At 29.2% G+C, this 18,293-nt stretch overlaps 1 protein-coding gene across 1 annotated transcript in view; it reads left to right on the forward strand.

Moving 5' to 3' along the window:
* LOC136971289 (ATP-dependent RNA helicase DDX3X-like) overlaps positions 1-16,065 on the forward strand; it is a 58,996-nt gene extending 42,931 nt beyond the window's left edge. Inside the window, exons 9-16 of the mRNA XM_067265752.1 lie at positions 977-1,056; positions 1,714-1,973; positions 8,967-9,111; positions 10,336-10,501; positions 10,576-10,757; positions 12,758-12,875; positions 13,155-13,323; positions 14,381-16,065. Coding sequence (XP_067121853.1) covers positions 977-1,056; positions 1,714-1,973; positions 8,967-9,111; positions 10,336-10,501; positions 10,576-10,757; positions 12,758-12,875; positions 13,155-13,323; positions 14,381-14,579 — 1,319 coding nt within the window. The 3' untranslated portion in view covers positions 14,580-16,065. The remainder of the gene's footprint in view (positions 1-976; positions 1,057-1,713; positions 1,974-8,966; positions 9,112-10,335; positions 10,502-10,575; positions 10,758-12,757; positions 12,876-13,154; positions 13,324-14,380) is intronic.
* The last annotated feature ends 2,228 nt before the right edge of the window (positions 16,066-18,293 follow it).

Consider the following 18,293-nt stretch of genomic DNA (forward strand, 5'->3'; position numbering starts at 1 on the left):
TTGCATTTTCTCATGCTAGAGGCATTAAGAATCCTTAGACGTTATTTGCCAACAACTGACAATTGCAAAGATGATGCTTTCAAGGCATTCATGATCGTTGAAAAAGAAAGTCAAGACAGTTAAGTGCTCAAAACGAACAACACTAAATGAATTTTTCAGTTTTTCATCTACAGAGTAATTGTAAATGGAGGACACAATGTATTGTAAGCCTATACTACTGTATAACGCACTACTGTATTTTCCTAATTGTAGTTTTGTGGTTTTTTTTTCCGACTTCGCTTTAGTCGTCACATCGGATAACTCGACACGTTTCCACTTCCCCTTGGGGTGTTGCGGACTTATGCGGACTCGACTGTATGTTTTTCTTTCTAAAACTAATCTTATTAGTCATCAGTTTATAACTGAAGATCATTAATATTTTCTATGAATGTATATATCTGTAAAATGCATGTATATTTGTATAATGTAGATATTATAATTTTCTTTATTTCAGTTCAATTTAAAAATTGGAATGGAAGAATAAATTATTTAATTGTTGAATCTGAGCATACAACATTATAATCATAAGTTATAAGCAGTCTTTCAATAATTAAAGTAATCTAAAAATAATTTTGTATGGCTTGCACCGTTCTTTTTTCTAATAAATTTATGTACAATCACTGTAAAACTAAGATATTATTATTACTATTGAGATATTCTATACATTTGGTTTTGATATCTCTAGTCCTTCTTAGAGTTGTATTCTCTTATGGCCAGCAGTGTATTTTTCTAAATACAGTAAATACATATAGATGTGTAATGCTGTAGTTTCCTTTGAGTTCAGTTAAAAATTTGATTTTACATTAATCATTGTAAAATTTTTAAGCCTTTATAAGAACTGTTATTGTTTTATCTATTATAAATTTTCAAATTCTTTTGTCATTATAAAATATTTTCAGATTGATTGTATTAAGAATTTTTATATTATCATTTATAGGTTCTGGGAAAACTGCTGCATTTCTGGTCCCTATTTTAAATCAAATTTTTGAAAATGGTCCACCTAGAAATATCCCACCGGTAATTATTAAATTGTTTGTTATATATTTTGCTATATTAAATAATAATATCTCATATAGACTAATATTACTTTTAAATATAATGGTCCTGTTTTATACAGGATTGATATGTGGTTTCATGCTTTTCTGGTTGGCAATTGATTAGGTTAAGCCAGTGGATGCATGAGTAATTCTGGTTGTTAATGCATGTGTTGACTATTTATTTTGTGTTTTTGTGTGTGTGTACATATATATACTGAATTTTGTAATAAAAATAGCCAGAGTATTGATAGTCAGAATGTATTCATTATCTAGTTTAAATAGTAACTCAAGCTTAAAATATGTTTAAAACATTTTACTTATGTATAAGTAAAATGTTTTAAACATATTTTAAATTATACTTATTATGTTCAACAAACATGAAAAGTGTTGTTGAACATAACAAATTTGTTTCATTTCTTAAATAGAAAATTGATTTTTAATTATTAAATTTATTATGATGGAACCCACTTTAAATCTGAAATTTCTTATTAATGTGCTTATTATTTTAATTATTATAAGTTTATTAAATTCCAGCCCTATGATTTGCATATAATTTGGGCTGTGGTGTGTATTTGCTACATATTAATATTTGTGTTTTACCTTTCTTTTGTATAATTAAATATTTTTGTCATTTCAGCCACAGCGCCATTCATCACGTTTGAAACAGTATCCATTAGCTCTTGTACTTTCTCCTACAAGAGAACTCGCTTCACAGATACACGATGAAGCTTGTAAATTTGCATATCGATCACGTGTTCGTCCTTGTGTCGTGTATGGTGGCGCAGATCCCGTTCAACAAATGAAAGATCTCGATCGTGGTTGTCATTTACTTGTTGCTACACCGGGGCGTTTGGTCGACATGATGGAACGGGGAAAAGTTAGTCTCAAGATGATCAAGTAAGTTTAATACATTGATTTTTAAATTATATTTTATTTAAAAATAAAAAAGTTTATTACAATCTAATTATTTAGCATAATTAATAGTAGCAAACTTGATGTTTAATTTGTCTGTGAGGCGCATGCATTTTCCTTTATAATTTGTGTGGTTAGCCATCCCATGATGATTCATGTCACTTTTGCATTTATCATTTTATATTTGGCATTTTCCTTCCTTTTTCCTGTTATAAATTTTGTTGCCTAATTTTTCATTTATTAATCCTAATATATGTTCATGTGTATTTCATAATATATCATTGTTTTTTTTTTGTCCTAATATTATTTTAAATGTTCATTTAATTTTTGGGTTTTTATTTATTTATTTTTTCTTCTTCCAAAGTTTTGTGGTTTAGTCATTAGTTATTTCTCTTCTGTTACACGACAAAAGTGATATCATTAATGTTAATAGTCGTCATAAAGTTTATATTATTATTACAGAAATTATGCTGTTGTGGGAAATACAATAAATATGATTTTTTTTTTATGATACTAGATTGAAATTAATCTTGAAACTTGGTACCATATTTGTCGATGGGCAATTTTTATTGTAATAATGACGATGTTGTCCATTGGATAATATTACAAGAATTCTCTCATGTTTTCAAATTTTTCAAATTTAGATTCAAATAGAATGTACAGTACTGTAGGAAGGATTTAAAAACATGTTTTTGTCTGTTCCAAAGTTGATACAAAAATTCCACATGCAAATCTTAAGAAATGCATCAGTGGGAAACCTCCATTTCTGGCTGTTACTACAGCCTGCTAAAATATAGGTTAATTTTTCTGTTGTGAATTTTGAGTTATGAAAATGTGTGTGTGTGTGTATTTTTTTTTGTAACCAATAAAGACATCTATCTAAATGTGTGTGTATTTTTTTGAATGTGTACACTTAAACAATCTTCAGTACAGCATATGGCTTTGAGAGTGCTCTGATATGGGATGCTTAACCTTCTGATCAAAAAATGTGTTTTACACCTTTAGCTTATTGGAAAATGGTGGTTCTTTCCTTCAAGATGAAAAATGATACCACAGAAAACAATTATAGAATTAAATTTTTTTTAAAACATAAATAAATTTAATAAATTTTCATCAAAAATATATATAACAAAAAATTTAATGCATAGTCAGAAGATATAAAACATTATCATCAAGAATGATAAACTATAAATATAGTTTATCATGCTTCTTTATTAGTTTCTTGTTTTAAAATATGTTTTTAATGTATGAATTTGTTCATATAATGTATATAAAAGAATAAAATTAACAAAATGTGAAATTATGTTAGCACTTATGTGGATTTTTACAAAATGACTGTGCTTTGTGCTATGGAATGTAGCAATCAATCTACAGAGGAATATACATTATATCTTCTTTTTCTTTATTTCAGTTTAGTCACATTATTGTTCTACAAGTGTACATTAGTGTGTACATTATTCTCCTGAATTTGTGTACTTGATAAAAGTGCAGTAGAGCATTGTTTATCCAAAAGCCGGTCAACCAAAACGTCGGTTAACTGAAAGCTTTCCAGTTGGACTGTGTCATGCCGAATCAAACGTTTTTGATACTAGATTAACTTCTAAAGTATAATTTTTTTGTTTTTATCTTTTTCAATATATTTATTTTGTTTGTACAAAATAAAGAAATAATTTTTAACGATACAATAACCTCGATTATTATTATTATAAAAATTTTCATTAGGCTTAAAATTGACGAAAATTCAACATGAAGCGACATGCAATGGAGAAAAATTTCAACATTGTATAGATTAATATATTTTTTTGTACATAATCAGTTATCTGAAAAATCAGTTATCCGAACAACCCCAGTCCCCAATTGATTCGGATAAATGACGCTCTACTGTATTTAAAATGGTATCCTAAAAACGAGTAACCATTCTGGTTGTAAGAATTCAAGTAGTAAACAAAAAAGGAAAGCTTTGAATATTGGGAAGAAACTTGAAATAATGAAATATTTTGTAATATTGTATAAGTTTTAAGCCCTGTTCCTTGCAGGCATAAAATGCCTTATGCTACTATTGCAGGAAGTCTATTGCTTTCCCATATAACATAGTCTGTACACTCAACAAATATTTCCAGTAATGTATCAATTGCAGATAATACCAATACAACTAAAATTGCAAAATGAATTCTAATGTCAAAACTGTGATAGTGGCTAGGTGTGTGTATCTCGAAATCATAGTGCCGCTTTGTACATGCAATTCTCTGGAATCTGTGTGGAACATAAGTAAATGTTTGTTTTGTGTTTTTTGTTATATCTGTTGTATTTATTTTGGAAACATTTAATTAATATTAATAAGATTAATGTTAGAAGAAGAGACTAGAATAGATGAGTTTAAAATTGACATAATCGAATATTTAAAGTTCTGTTTGAGCTAACTACACTCAAACTTGTTTTTGTGCGGTCTTTTTTTTGCGATTTTTTACACGTGCAATGTGTTTTGTGCAATTATTTTTGTGCAGTATACCAATTTGATTGAAATTCATATACCGCGCACAAAAAATCACACAAAACAAGTCGCACAAATAAAAAATCGCATAAAAATAGATCGCACAAAAACAGGTTTGAGTGTAATTGAAAAATAATTATTAATATATTAAATATAAGAACTGAAGCATGGAAGGCAATGAGGAACCACCATGCATCTGTATCTCCTCAGATTTGATATACAGGCAATTCAGAAATAATCTATTTAGCATAGGAATGGATAGGATACCTATGCAGTTAGCTACCAAGGAGAGGTGCAGCAGATTTGTGCTGGAATTACATGAAGTACACAAATTAAATGAGAGAAATGCTTCAAATGACACTACAAGATCAAAGTCATTAGGAACTCTTGGAGTTGATACAAAAATTCCACATGCAAATCTTAAGAAATGTATTAACATAGGCACCTGGAATATTAGATCTTCATATCAAACAGGAAAGATGGCAAATGCAGTGCATGAAATGAAAAGACTCAATCTTAGGGATCTCTGAAACAAGATGGGCTGGAAAAGCAGATATTACCACTGATGAAGAAATAAGACTCATCTACTCAGGAGGAATGGAACATAACAAGGAGTTGGGGTGATGCTGGAAAAGAAGATGGCTAAATTGGTTGACTGATATTGGGAAGTATCTGATAGGACTATAGCACTGAGGATAGATGCTAAACCAAGGGGCCTTTTCTTAATCCAGACAGACATGTAAACAAATGACCATTCAGATGAGGAGACAGAGGAAGGTTATAAACAAATAAGCAAATGCCTACAAGTTAAAGAGAAGAGAGATGTAATGATTATTATGAGGGACATGAACACCAAGATTGGAAGAGGGAGAGAAGATAATACAATTGGACTGTGGAGATTAGGAGAAAAAACAAGAGAGGAAGTAGACTTGTTGAATTTTGCAGAAGAACCAACATGATTGTAACTAATACTTAGAACTAACAACATGAAAAAAGGTTGGCTACATGGAGAGCTCCAGGGTTAAGAGGAGCAGAAACAAGAAACCAAATTGATTATATTCTAGTCAAGTACAGATTTAGAAATGCAGTAATTAACATGAAGACTTATCCAGGTGCAGATTGCAACAGTTATCATAGTCTACTGGTAACAAAACTAAGAATAAGGCTGAAACATGTTAGGCCAAAAAAAAGCAAAAGAATGGCTCAGTATACAGGTGTTGAGGAAAGACTGCACCAAGAAGAATTTTCAGGCTGACATATTGAGAAGACTGCAAAATTTCAACACTAATAGAAGCACAGAAGAAATCTGGAATGATTTGAAACAAAAAATTAGAGACACTGTGGTTGACATCCTCAGCAAGAAAGGGTGACAAATAAAGAAGCCTTGGGTCACAGAGGAGATAGTAAAAAAGATGGACGAAAGAAGACAATACAAAAAACTAGTAACGTGGAAGAAAAAGATAAATATAGAATCATAAATAAATAAATAAATAAGAGTAATGTGCAAACAGGCAAAGGAAATGTGGTTGAATCAGTTATGTCTAGAAATGGAGCACCACTCCTTAAGAGGAGTATATGAAAAGCTAAGGTTAATCCCAGGAAAAAAAATGCAGAATTGGAGCTCTGAGAGATGAAAATGGAAACATTTTATTGCACAAAGATGAACAAGTGCTAAGATTGTCTACATATCTTTCCCATCTCTACAGAAATGAGGACAGTTTAAACCTAGAAGGCATGGAAGACAAAGAAGAGAGTGCAACCTTTCTTAAGGAAGAGATTGATCCTACATTGAAAAAGCAGAGGGACAGAAAGGCATCAGGAATAGATAAAATACAAGGAGAACTCCTTAAGGCTATGGGGAAAGATGGAACAAGAATCCTAACTAATTTTTGAACAAAATTTTAGAGGCAGATATTCCAGATGATTTCAGAAAAATCTATCTTCATTACAGTTCCTAAAACTGTGGGTACCTTAGACTGTGATAAACACAGAGCTGTTAGCTTGATAAGCTATGCCTGAAAGATTTTAGTTAACATCATACAGAGAAGAATAGAAAACTACATAAATCTGGAACTAGATGAGTCAGAGGGACAAGGGAGGCCATTACAATGATACGACTTATAGGAGAAAGAGTGATTGATCATGATAAAATGTTATTTGTATGTTTTGAAGTTGTTCAAGAAGGCCTTTAATAGTGTTAATCAAATGCTGTTGTTTGAGATTTTGCAAAAAATAGGTATTGATAAAAAAATTACTGAGAATAATCTACAACATATATAAAAGTCAAAAAGCAATGGTCAGATTTCAGGGAGGATACCAAATGGATTCAGGTTAAAAAAGGAAGAAGACAGGGATGTGGTTTGTCCCCAATGTTTTTTAACATCTACAGTGAATGGATGATGAGAGCAGCATTCAAAAATTGGTGTAAAAATTAATGGACATCTTATCAATAACATTAAGTATGCTGATGACATTGCTCTGCTATGTAACATCTAGGAAGGGTTACAGAAAATTCTAAATAGATTGAAAGAAGTGGGAAAATCAAGATGCCAAATGAAAATAAATGCAAACAAAACAAAAGTTATGATATTCTCAAGAGAAGAAAACAAAGATCTAAAGATTATATTGGATGGAAAGAAAATAGAAAAGGTAAAATGTTTGAATACTTAAGAAGTTGGATAACTGTGGATAGCAGATGTAATTATGAAGTTAAAAACAGAATAAAAAAGGCTAAAGCTGCTTTTCCACAAAATATCCCAGTATAGAAATATATGCAAAAAATTGAAACTAAAAATACTTAGCCACACTCCAAATCATTGTTTTATGTACAAATGCGAGTCGTGGACAATAAACCAAGAGGCAGTTAATAGGATAAATTCCTTTGAGATGTGGTATCTTACAAGAATGGGAAGAATTAGTTGGATAGATAGAATAACCAGTGAGGAGGTTATGAGTAGATTTGGAATGGAAAAGAAACCCGACGGTCAGAATACAGAGAAAATCAGCATATGCTGGGCATATTATATGCCCAGTATATGCTGATTTTATAGTATATTCTCTTATTATAAGAGGATCCTCAGGGAAACTGATGAAAATTGCAGTTTAAGGAATGGTGGAGGGCAGACAGAAAAAGGGAAGACTTCGGCTAACGTGGCAGGATGACAACAAAAAATGGACTGCTCAAGCTTGGGAAAAGCTCGCAACCGTGAAGAATGGAGAACTGTCAATCAACTGCAACCCTCTGTAAATGCCATGTAAATGAATGAATGAAAACTGCAAATTTTACAACTTACGATGAATCATTTTTGCACAGGATTTTATACAAATATGCAATACAATTAGCGAAAACATTGCTGTAATAGTTTATCCAATGAAAACATTCTCATATTTATGATGTCATTACAGATGATGCAATCTTTATCTACTCTTGCGGGTCTGTAGCAAAATATTCATTTTTTTAAAATTACAGACATTTTTACAGGAATGATACAAATTCCATAGCCACTACTGTAAACACAATTATAAGATTAATTTGAAAAAATGGATATACTTCATTGATAACTACAGATTACAAGTTAACATTTAAGCATATAAATTTTTTTTTAATTGTAAATGATTAGCATTTTTTAAAATCAATTTAATTAATTAGATTAATTGAAAGTTATTTGCTACATTCAAAAATGTTTATGGTGGGAAATTATAAAATGAATAATTTATTGCCACAAGATATTATATATATTGGAACTGATAATCATAACGTAAATCAGTTATCAATATTTTGATTACATATCAAGAACTAAATTTCTGATTAATTAAAATGAGAAAGTATTGTTGCTTTTCCTAATAGGAAAACTCAGTTTGTTTTTTACATTAATTGATACTCTGAGAAAATTAATGTTATATAAATATATATATTATGGGTATCCCTTGATTAATGTGGTTAATCAATTCCTCGATGCTACCACATATATCAAAAATTGCATTAATCAAGTATGGTATCTATGTTAAGTAAAGATGGCCGGTAAAGCTGTGTTAATTAAGACTTCTGCCGCGCATATAAAGGGATTGCCGCAATTAATTTTGCACATTAATCAAATTCTGCATTAAGCAAGGGATACCTGTATATGTATTTGTTTTTTACAAAGTTTGAAGTGAAATTCAGATTATTTTTACTATGGTTACTTAATTATTTGTTATAATTGACTATAAAACATGTTTCATATGTTGCTTTTCAACTAACAGAGATTATATAAAACAAACAATATTGTGATTGAAATTAGAATATTTGACAGATTTAATTTTTAGTACCTGAAATTCACCTATTTATGAAAATAAAATATTCATAGAGTAGTTTTATATTATAAAGTGTTTATAATTATGTGAAAAATATTAAAATTGACATTTGTAATTTCATTAGTTTAAGATTGTTATTGAAGTCTTAAATGAAACTATATACTTATTGATAATTTATTTCATCTATTTTCTAGATACCTTGTATTAGATGAAGCCGATAGAATGTTAGATATGGGATTTGAACCACAAATTCGTCGTATTGTCCTCGAGGACGAGATGCCCACGGTTACAGAAAGGCAAACATTAATGTTTTCGGCTACATTTCCTAAAAAAGTTCAGGTAAGCTAAATACGTGGAATAAGTTCTACAAAGTATTTTGAAAAATAAACTGTGTTTCTGTAGTCTGAAAAATTTACTGTTTGTTTTTTATTTTAATATCCAAAAATATAAAATTACTTTATTTCTGTTGTTACTAATACACAAAACAGGATGAGATAATTTTGTTTTTAAGAATGAGTGTAAAATTTAGAAAAAGCAGATCATCTTTAATGAAATATAATTGCTAGCTTTTGTGAATAAAAAATTTATTTACGTTCATATGTAATTTGTATATAAATAGAATCCAATTATTCTAATCACTTTGGGATTTGCCTATATTGATAAAAGCAACTTAATAATGATATTAAGCAGGGTAAGTAAATAAGACAACAGTTGATGGGCTTCTCTGGTTTTATTGACTCTGATATTAAAAGGCCAAACTAAAATAATTAAAAAATGTAAAACTTGAAGATTTATTCAGCATATAATTGAAGTAAGCATGAAAACAATTTAAACTACTGTACTACAAACAAATGATGATTAAAATTGTTAATATTTAACGCGCTTAGACCGATAGAATGAAGTCATTACCAATTATTGTTATAAGCCACACGTGAAATTGAAGTTAGTGCAAAAAGATAACTTGAAAATAGCAATGTATGTGAGAACTATAAATGAAAGTGATTACAAATAAGCAACTTTATAAGTTATTTTAATTTGTGTTTTGTGACTTGCTACTTTTGATTAAGTTAAATGGCGACTGATGATAACTATGATTATTATAAGCGGATTCTACTCTATATGAAATCATATATAATTATTACTTTTTATTCTTTAATTAAATACATTACAATAAGTAGTGTATGATCATTGCAAAATCTTTGTTTTGTTGTAAATATATCTAATAATAATGGTAAATCATAATTAGAATACTTGGATTTAATTATAAAAAAATTACAATATCAAATGCACGGAAACGATCACAAAAAAATGTGTTGTCTTTTAAATCTTAACGTCCTTTTCACACTCGGGAAATAACTGTCTTTACGGCGGAGTCGACCTTCTTTTGTAGGCTGCTCTACCGCCTCGATATGTAAAACATGGTTAAAATATTCCCAAGGTTTTCAGCACGATCATTAAATTTAATTTACATTTTTAATACAAAAAAATTGTTTATATTCAGAGATCATCAACAAAAATCAAATTTTATAGCTTTGGATGTACAACTCTAATTGTTTATTTTAGGAACTGGCTCGTAAATTCTTGGATAATTACATCTTTTTAGCAGTTGGAAGAGTAGGTAGTACATCAGAAAATATTACACAGAAAGTTGTTTGGGTAGAAGAACATGATAAGAGATCATTTTTACTGGATTTATTAAATGCTGCTGGACTAAAAAATGGCAATCCAGGTATTTTTAATTTAAAATAAAGTTATTACAATTTTTAAAATCATGCTGTTATATAATAAAATTGTTTTGTTTAGCTCGTGATTCTTTGACTTTAACATTTGTTGAGACTAAAAAAGGAGCAGATGCTCTTGAAAACTTTCTTCTGAAAGAAGGTTATCCAGTAACTAGTATTCATGGAGATCGTAGCCAGCGAGAAAGAGAAGATGCTTTGTGGTCTTTTCGCACAGGACACACACCAGTTCTTGTAGCTACAGCAGTAAGTTTATAAAATTTAAAGAAATAGTCTTTAAAAATATTGCTATTATTCTTCAAATAAAATATTTTAAGACATACAGTATAACCTTATAACATGTCACTATGTAATGTAGTATGGATGATGATGTATATTTCTTATTTTCTGCCAAACATGCATTTTTATTTCATTTAACATAGTTTGTTTTGCAAATAACATAATAGCTTTCACACACATTTGTCAAATAATGTATAATTCCTTATATTGCATGGGTTTGCATCTGGCTTTAACACGGTGTATCCACCAAATTGTTTTGCTAAGTTTCCACTAGACGAGCTTGAGTTTTTCACCAAATTGGAATCTCTTTCTTTTAGATTAGCATTGTCAACACTAAGTCTACTCAACTATATAGGGAATTTTCCTCATTTGGATAATTTTACTTTTAAACAGAGAATTCTTTAAAACATTGTTGAGAACTAATGCAATATTACTGAGTTAATCCTTATTACAAATATAAAAACACTAAAAATATTTAGGAGTTCTTGAATATTTTAACCAAGATTAAATGTTTATTGAGACATTTCAACCTATCATCAGTCACAACTAATTTGAATAAAGTTTTCACAAACATTTTAATGGTGCTCTTTGAATATTTAAAATATAGTATGTCTAAGCTTAAACAGTCAAATAATTACAAGAGTTCTTGTTCTCTTCCAAGATTTTGGATGGGAACTATAATTGATTGCTTTCAGGATTTAAGTAAAGCTTTTTCTGTCCAGATTTTATTAGGTGGTGGTGATAAATTTGATAGTAAATCATCTGAGGGAATCCGAGCAGTTGTAGTGGATCTGACTGTCTGTAGCCATGTTCCCTGAATGGGACAAAGCAGTTTGTAGGAAACAAACTGCTCTGTTCCATTCCATTATAGGAAATGGCACATTGTTTTCTTCAACAGAAAAATCATGAAAATTAATAGACTTATTCACTACTTGAGCTTTATAAGCTAGGAACTCTCCTGTATAAGCTTTTATCACTGCAGAAATAGTTGAACCTAACAGATCAGCACTTTCTACTATATAAAACCAAAAAAATGGGCAGTTTCTTTCTTTCTGTCGTGCTATGCCAAAAATGGCCACTAGGGGCACCCCTAGCTATTATTTTATATTTATTTTATACTTTTACAGTATAATATTCAGTATATTATTATTTTTATTTGTAATTTAGTATGCCCCGATACCTGCATCGGGTCTTTTGACTTGTCTTACATACTGCTTATTTTCAGACTGCTTTTGTGCTTGTGGAAGATGTAATACCAAATACAATACTCTTCCTTTGACTTTGCTTTTATATTTTTCCAGCATTTGTCTTTGCTTTTAAAAAAGCCATTAGATTTTTGTTAGTGGGCATCTTCAAAGTATACCTCAGGTTTTCCTTTATAAGCTTTCTCACATTTTTGGTTCTACCACAATTTTAGATTCCTCATTGAAACTTTTGTAGAACTTTCAGTTGCTTGGGATTATGCATACAGTAGTGGCTTGAACTATATTGTCAATGTTTATGATATTCACTAAATCTGCTATGATGCTTACTAAGGATGAATATAACTGAAGACTATATTCATCCTTAGTTTTTGAGTGTTTTTAAGATGCCAAACCTTTGTCCACTAGCTTTAGCATTATAATGTGTTGTATGATTTGATTAAGAAAGAGTGCATCAAAACAGATTGACAGTTTCTTTAAGAAAAAATTTCTGTTCATGCTCTTTGCTGCTTTTGTTTCTCATGATAACATGTGTAGATAGATACATTACTGTAAACATATTCCATATATTATATTATATCTTATTAAATCGAATAACGAATTGTTTGCTCGAAAACAGCCATTTCTTTCTACATTATAAATTAAATATATTGTTAAATTTCTCATTTGTATAATATACACAATAACAAGGTGATATATAATTTTGTTTTTTGTTCATAAATTATATAAAGTTAATATAATTAAGTCATTTGTTTTCATTTTTAGGTAGCAGCAAGAGGTTTGGATATACCAAATGTAAAACATGTGATCAACTTTGATTTGCCAAGTGATATTGAAGAATATGTGCATCGCATTGGTAGAACTGGTCGAGTAGGAAATTTAGGTATTTACTTTACAAAACTAGTCTAGTGAAAATACACAAATATAAAGTTAACTTTGAAATTTATCAATTTAATTAATTTTTTTTTGTGCCAGTATTTGATTCTGTCAGATATAAATGAGATTTAACATATTATTTGGTTCTTTAATAAATTTAGTAAACCAATATTGCTAGATTTAAAACTGAAAAATTTTATATCTAGCAAAGTTTTATATTAAATACATTTATCGTTTTTATTACGATTTAATATTTACTGTACATTAACTATTTGAAAAAAAATAGGTCTAGCTACCTCATTTTTCAATGAAAAGAACCGAAATATGGCACTGGATTTAGTGGAATTGATCACTGAAACCAAGCAAGAAATGCCTGAATGGTTAGCAGCATTAGCAAAAGAAGTACAAGTTGAACAAAGGACCAATAATCAAAGAAAATATTCAGGGGGTCGAAGGTAAGTAAATTTAAAATGTACAGATTTATTATCTAATTTTCATTATTTTATAGAAGAAAAAAACTTCAGAACACACATTATTTCAAAAAATTAATGCATATACTTTGTAAGAGTCATAAATAAAATTTGACTCGATCACCAAATTTGACCGTAAATTTTTACTTCAACTGAGCCATCTCTTAATAATTGTCACGCCAAACTTTGGATAGATAAAATCACTCCACACCATTAGAAAATAAAGAACTACAGTCAAACCTGTTTTTATGTGCGATTTTTTTTAATGCGAATTTTTAATTTGTGCAGTTTTATTTGTGCGGTATAGTTGGTGACTAGTCTCGTGCGATTCGTCATGTCTCACGTTGACTTATTATAGCATAAATGCACTTATTATAGTAATATTATTGCATGAATATGCGAAAAATAAAATAATTTACTTTTTAAGTCAACAAAACACCACCTGGACAAAAATATGTAAAACAGACGATAGACCAGACGATGCAGTCAAGTGCTGACATCTGTTGTCAATAAATTCTATTTCGTACGGTTTTGAGTTATTTTCTATGTGAGACTTTTTTTATGCGGTCCCTGTTGACCGCATAAAAAAATATTTTTTAAATTGGGTTGCGAAAACTATTTTTTATAGCCCCTCGTGAAGTTTCGTGCAATTTTTTTTTTTTAATGCGTTTTTTTTAATGCGGTCCCTATCCCCCGCATAAAAACAGGTTTGACTGTATTTAAAGAATTTAAATTTTATACATAAATTATGAAGTTTGTTCTTTGAAGTGGTGGTGGTGATAGTTTTTAATTATAACGAATATCCAAAACTTATTGGCAGTAATCCAATTCCAAGTTGTCCCTACCAAAGGAATCGGCGAGTAATATTTTAAGTATAATTTTTTTAGTATGCTGATGAATAGAAATCTAAGAATTGTGTGTGATAAAAGTATCAATAGTTTTTGTTTATATAATTTTTTAATGTTTTAGAATACTTAAGATTTATATTGCATTTGATTATACGTATATTTTATTTTGATTAAAAAATTTTTTTCTCTCTTAGTGGGAGATACGGCTCCGGCGGTTTCGGATCTCGTGATTACCGTCAGTTCGGCCGTGATCGAGGCAGTACAAATCGCATCGCAGTTTCGAATAATTATTCGTCTTCTGCCGTCGGTTACGGAGGAAATAACTATGCTCCTCAATATAAAGGCAACTACGGTGGAAATTACAGTCCCGCCAACGACTGGTGGGGTAACTGAGAACTTTCCGTAAAACGTCGACGACAAAAGCAGCAATGAACTATTTTTAGTGAAATTTACGATACTTCCCGTTCAACAATGTATATGACATAAATGTTTGTCACAAACTGCTTATCTGTGCAATGGAAAAGAAATACATTCTTTTACTTGGAATGCTGCTCAAAAGAAGCAGGGTTCGTTACATTCTTACATATGTTGCCTTGTTCTACTGTTGAAAATTGTGTGGAGAATAACTGAAGACTATAGATTTGGAAAACGTAGCTATACAGACTTCAAGAAAATTTAGGTCACAGTGCTGTTGTTGTTTGCTACAATTGCCTGCTGATTTTATTCTCGATGAGCATTATATTCCTCTTGCTGCAAGGATACGAACAAGCCGATATTTTGCGGATTCGATCATGATACAGTTTACATCTGTGACACAATTTACTTATTTATTTAATAGTTATGCACCATATGTCCTGCATTAATAGCATTATCAAATAATTGTATTGTTGTCATTCATACTGATCAGAATTTATCTTTAATTGAGGATTGTTATGTTTAAAGTATCATGTTCTGAGAATTTAATATATACATATATTATATATACATACTATTTTAAAAATGATTTTAACTAGTTACAATTAATTGAAAAAATATTATTTTGCCTTGCAGCAAGTGGTTTTAAAATTTCTTTTGTATCAAATAAGATATAGCACTATTAATACTTTATCACCTTGGAAAAGTTTGCTCTCCCAGATCTAAAAAAGTAAGAAGAAAATATGTTGTTTGATGATTTAAATGAGACTTATGAACGTATATGTATATATATATTATAATATATGTATATATATATATTATTGCTATTGGGAGGAGCAGTGCAATGATATTGTAAACTTAGCTAAATCAATTTAAAGTTACTAATTTGTTGCTTTGCGTCGGATAGAACAGTCTACAGAACAGTTTAGTAAAAATGTCAAAAATTAAGCACAATTTTTTACATTTTAAAACTTAACAATTTTATAAAAGAAAAAAATACTTAGTAGCAAGGTTAAAATATGATATTGCTACTAATTGTTCTTTTTATTATAATTATTACTATTATTATCGTATTTTTTCCCTCTTTAATTTACTAAAAAAAAAGAAGAAGAAATTATATTAAAATTTTCATCATTTACATAAAAAAAACAATCTCAAGTACAAGAATTTGTATTGGATATTTTTTAAAAAAAGATTCTCTCTGACAATAATTAGCTGTTTGTATTAATCTCGAAAAGTAATATCAGATAAAATAAGCTATATATATTTTAATTTTATCATGAGAAAATATATATATATTGATTATATATTTTTAAAATTAATAGCTTCCAACTATTAACAAGAAAGGATGTAAGAAAATAATAAGTGTGGTGTGCAACATAAAAACCAAAAAAAAAAAACTGCTCTCCCAAGTAATACCTTTGTTACATATGATAAATCGTAACGAACTAATCTTATTTTCGAAGGGACCAATCATAATCTTGCAGCGATTGTTTCAAAAGAGAAAAATATTTGAACCAAAGGTATGTTTTGTGATAATCGTAAATTGAATGTAGCCCTGTTTAAATTTTCATATATATATAAAAAAAATAATAATAATAATAACGATATTTATAAATATTACGTACTATAATATATAGTACATATATATAAATATATATATATATATATATAGTGCAATTTTATGATTGGTTCCATTATAATTTTAAATGCTTTCTGTCAAATATGGTTCTTTTAATCACATTTTTCTGTTTTTAAAGGTGTTTTTTCCCCCCTCGGTGTGCAGTTGGCATGTGGAATACATCAAGTTTTTATTTTATTTTATTTTATTTGATTGTTGATCTCTAATCATAATGATATTTCACATCACTACAAACTCTCATAAACAATGCATACGCAGATCATCACTCATTACAATTAATCGAAACCTCATACTAGTACCGATTTCACTTTACCGACAGATCCGAGGCACGCGCGTGCCGTTATATTACTATTACAAATAAATAACTATATACATATAGATATAAAAACAAATTTTATTGTACGTGAAATAATTTTAATCAAAAAAACAAAAAAAAAACAATTATACATATATATATTTTTTTTCTTTATAGATGCTTTAATCATTCCATATTCCACAATGCTTAAAAAAATGGGTAACTGTTATCTTACCCATTGTGCCTTACTCACTGAGTGAGTTATAATAACCTGCATACATTACTATGAATGTCTGTATTAAGATATTTTGTTTGATGAATTGTACTATAGTAAAAATGAAATTATTATTATATATATATAAAAGGGATGTTTTGTTGATAAAACTTTGACACTTTACACGTGGAGGATTGAAAAATAATAATAATAATAATGATGGTAGTAAACACTTTCAATTCTAGTTATTATACTTTCTAAACCATTTATAATTGGGATGTTTATTTTATGTCAATATCTTGTTACACATAACACAATACAGAGAGCACTCGACATACCGAATGTAAGAATGATGTCCAATGACAGATTTAGTTTTTTTTTAAATGAAATTAATTTAAGCATTTTGTTTGGATAATTGTTTAATAAATATTGATTTGTAAATTTCCTTTGGAGGCAGTTGATTTGCTTGTTTTTCTTTTTTTTCCCTCTTCCGCTCAACCAACGACCGTACAACTTAGAAATCCGTAAAGTAAGTATGAATGGATGGTAAATCGATTATGAATGAATGTGTGACGTAGGGATTTATCTGTTAAGCGTAGATTTAAAAAGTATACTTAACAATCAAATTACGGAAGGAGGTAAATCGCACTCTGCTTGGGGGAGCAGTGCTCAATATTTTATAACCGGAAGGCTAGAATATCAAAAAAAAATATATATATATATATATATATAGTTAAAATCACTTCCGGTTTAATGATTATTATAAACCGTTTTTTCTTATCTGATAATTACTTATAATAAATAGCTTGTGCTTGAAAATCGATTTATTTTTATACGCTTCTTTTGTTCGTAACTTTAAAAAAAAAAATAATAATAATGATGATGATGATAATAATAGACGGTATGCATCTTAATGTAGTACTTATTAAGCGCCAGAATTTATATACTCTCAATTATTTCGTGAATATTTTTCATTCCAAGCAATAGAAGAGGGGCATTTATTAAATGCTAAATCTATATTTAGGAGTTTTATTTAATTATCTGGAATAAATTATCTTAATTTTATCATGTATTAAATTGAATGACTTTTTTTTCCTTCCTTTTTTTATTGTTATTTACTTGAAGTTTTATTTGTGAAATTTAATTAATGGTAAAATATATATATATATATATATATATATAACTGCCAAATTAATTGATTTTTCATAAATATCTACACTATTATTTTCGTAATTTAAAATTTTATTCCTAATCTCTCTCTCTCTGGCAAGACATTATTTAATCTCCGAAATTTCTGTGTGATGAAACACGGCAGATATATGGGACGGTTAACACCATTGATGACGAGACTATCAATATCCGTGTCAACGAAGCACTGGAATCCTTTTTTTTAATGACGTATTTAAAGGCTCTCGGTGGTTCCCGATTGAGAAGCGCCTAACTGTTTTTTTTTTTCGGTCCTCTTACAATGAAAGAGAACTTGAAAGACGGAAGATATGACATTAGCCCTTAAAGACGTCGCAAAAGATGGCTTCCGGTGAA

The sequence above is a fragment of the Centruroides vittatus genome, unplaced genomic scaffold (genome assembly GCF_030686945.1).
Source record: "Centruroides vittatus isolate TY-2023 unplaced genomic scaffold, ASM3068694v2 contig_2433, whole genome shotgun sequence".
Lineage (NCBI taxonomy): Eukaryota > Metazoa > Arthropoda > Arachnida > Scorpiones > Buthidae > Centruroides > Centruroides vittatus.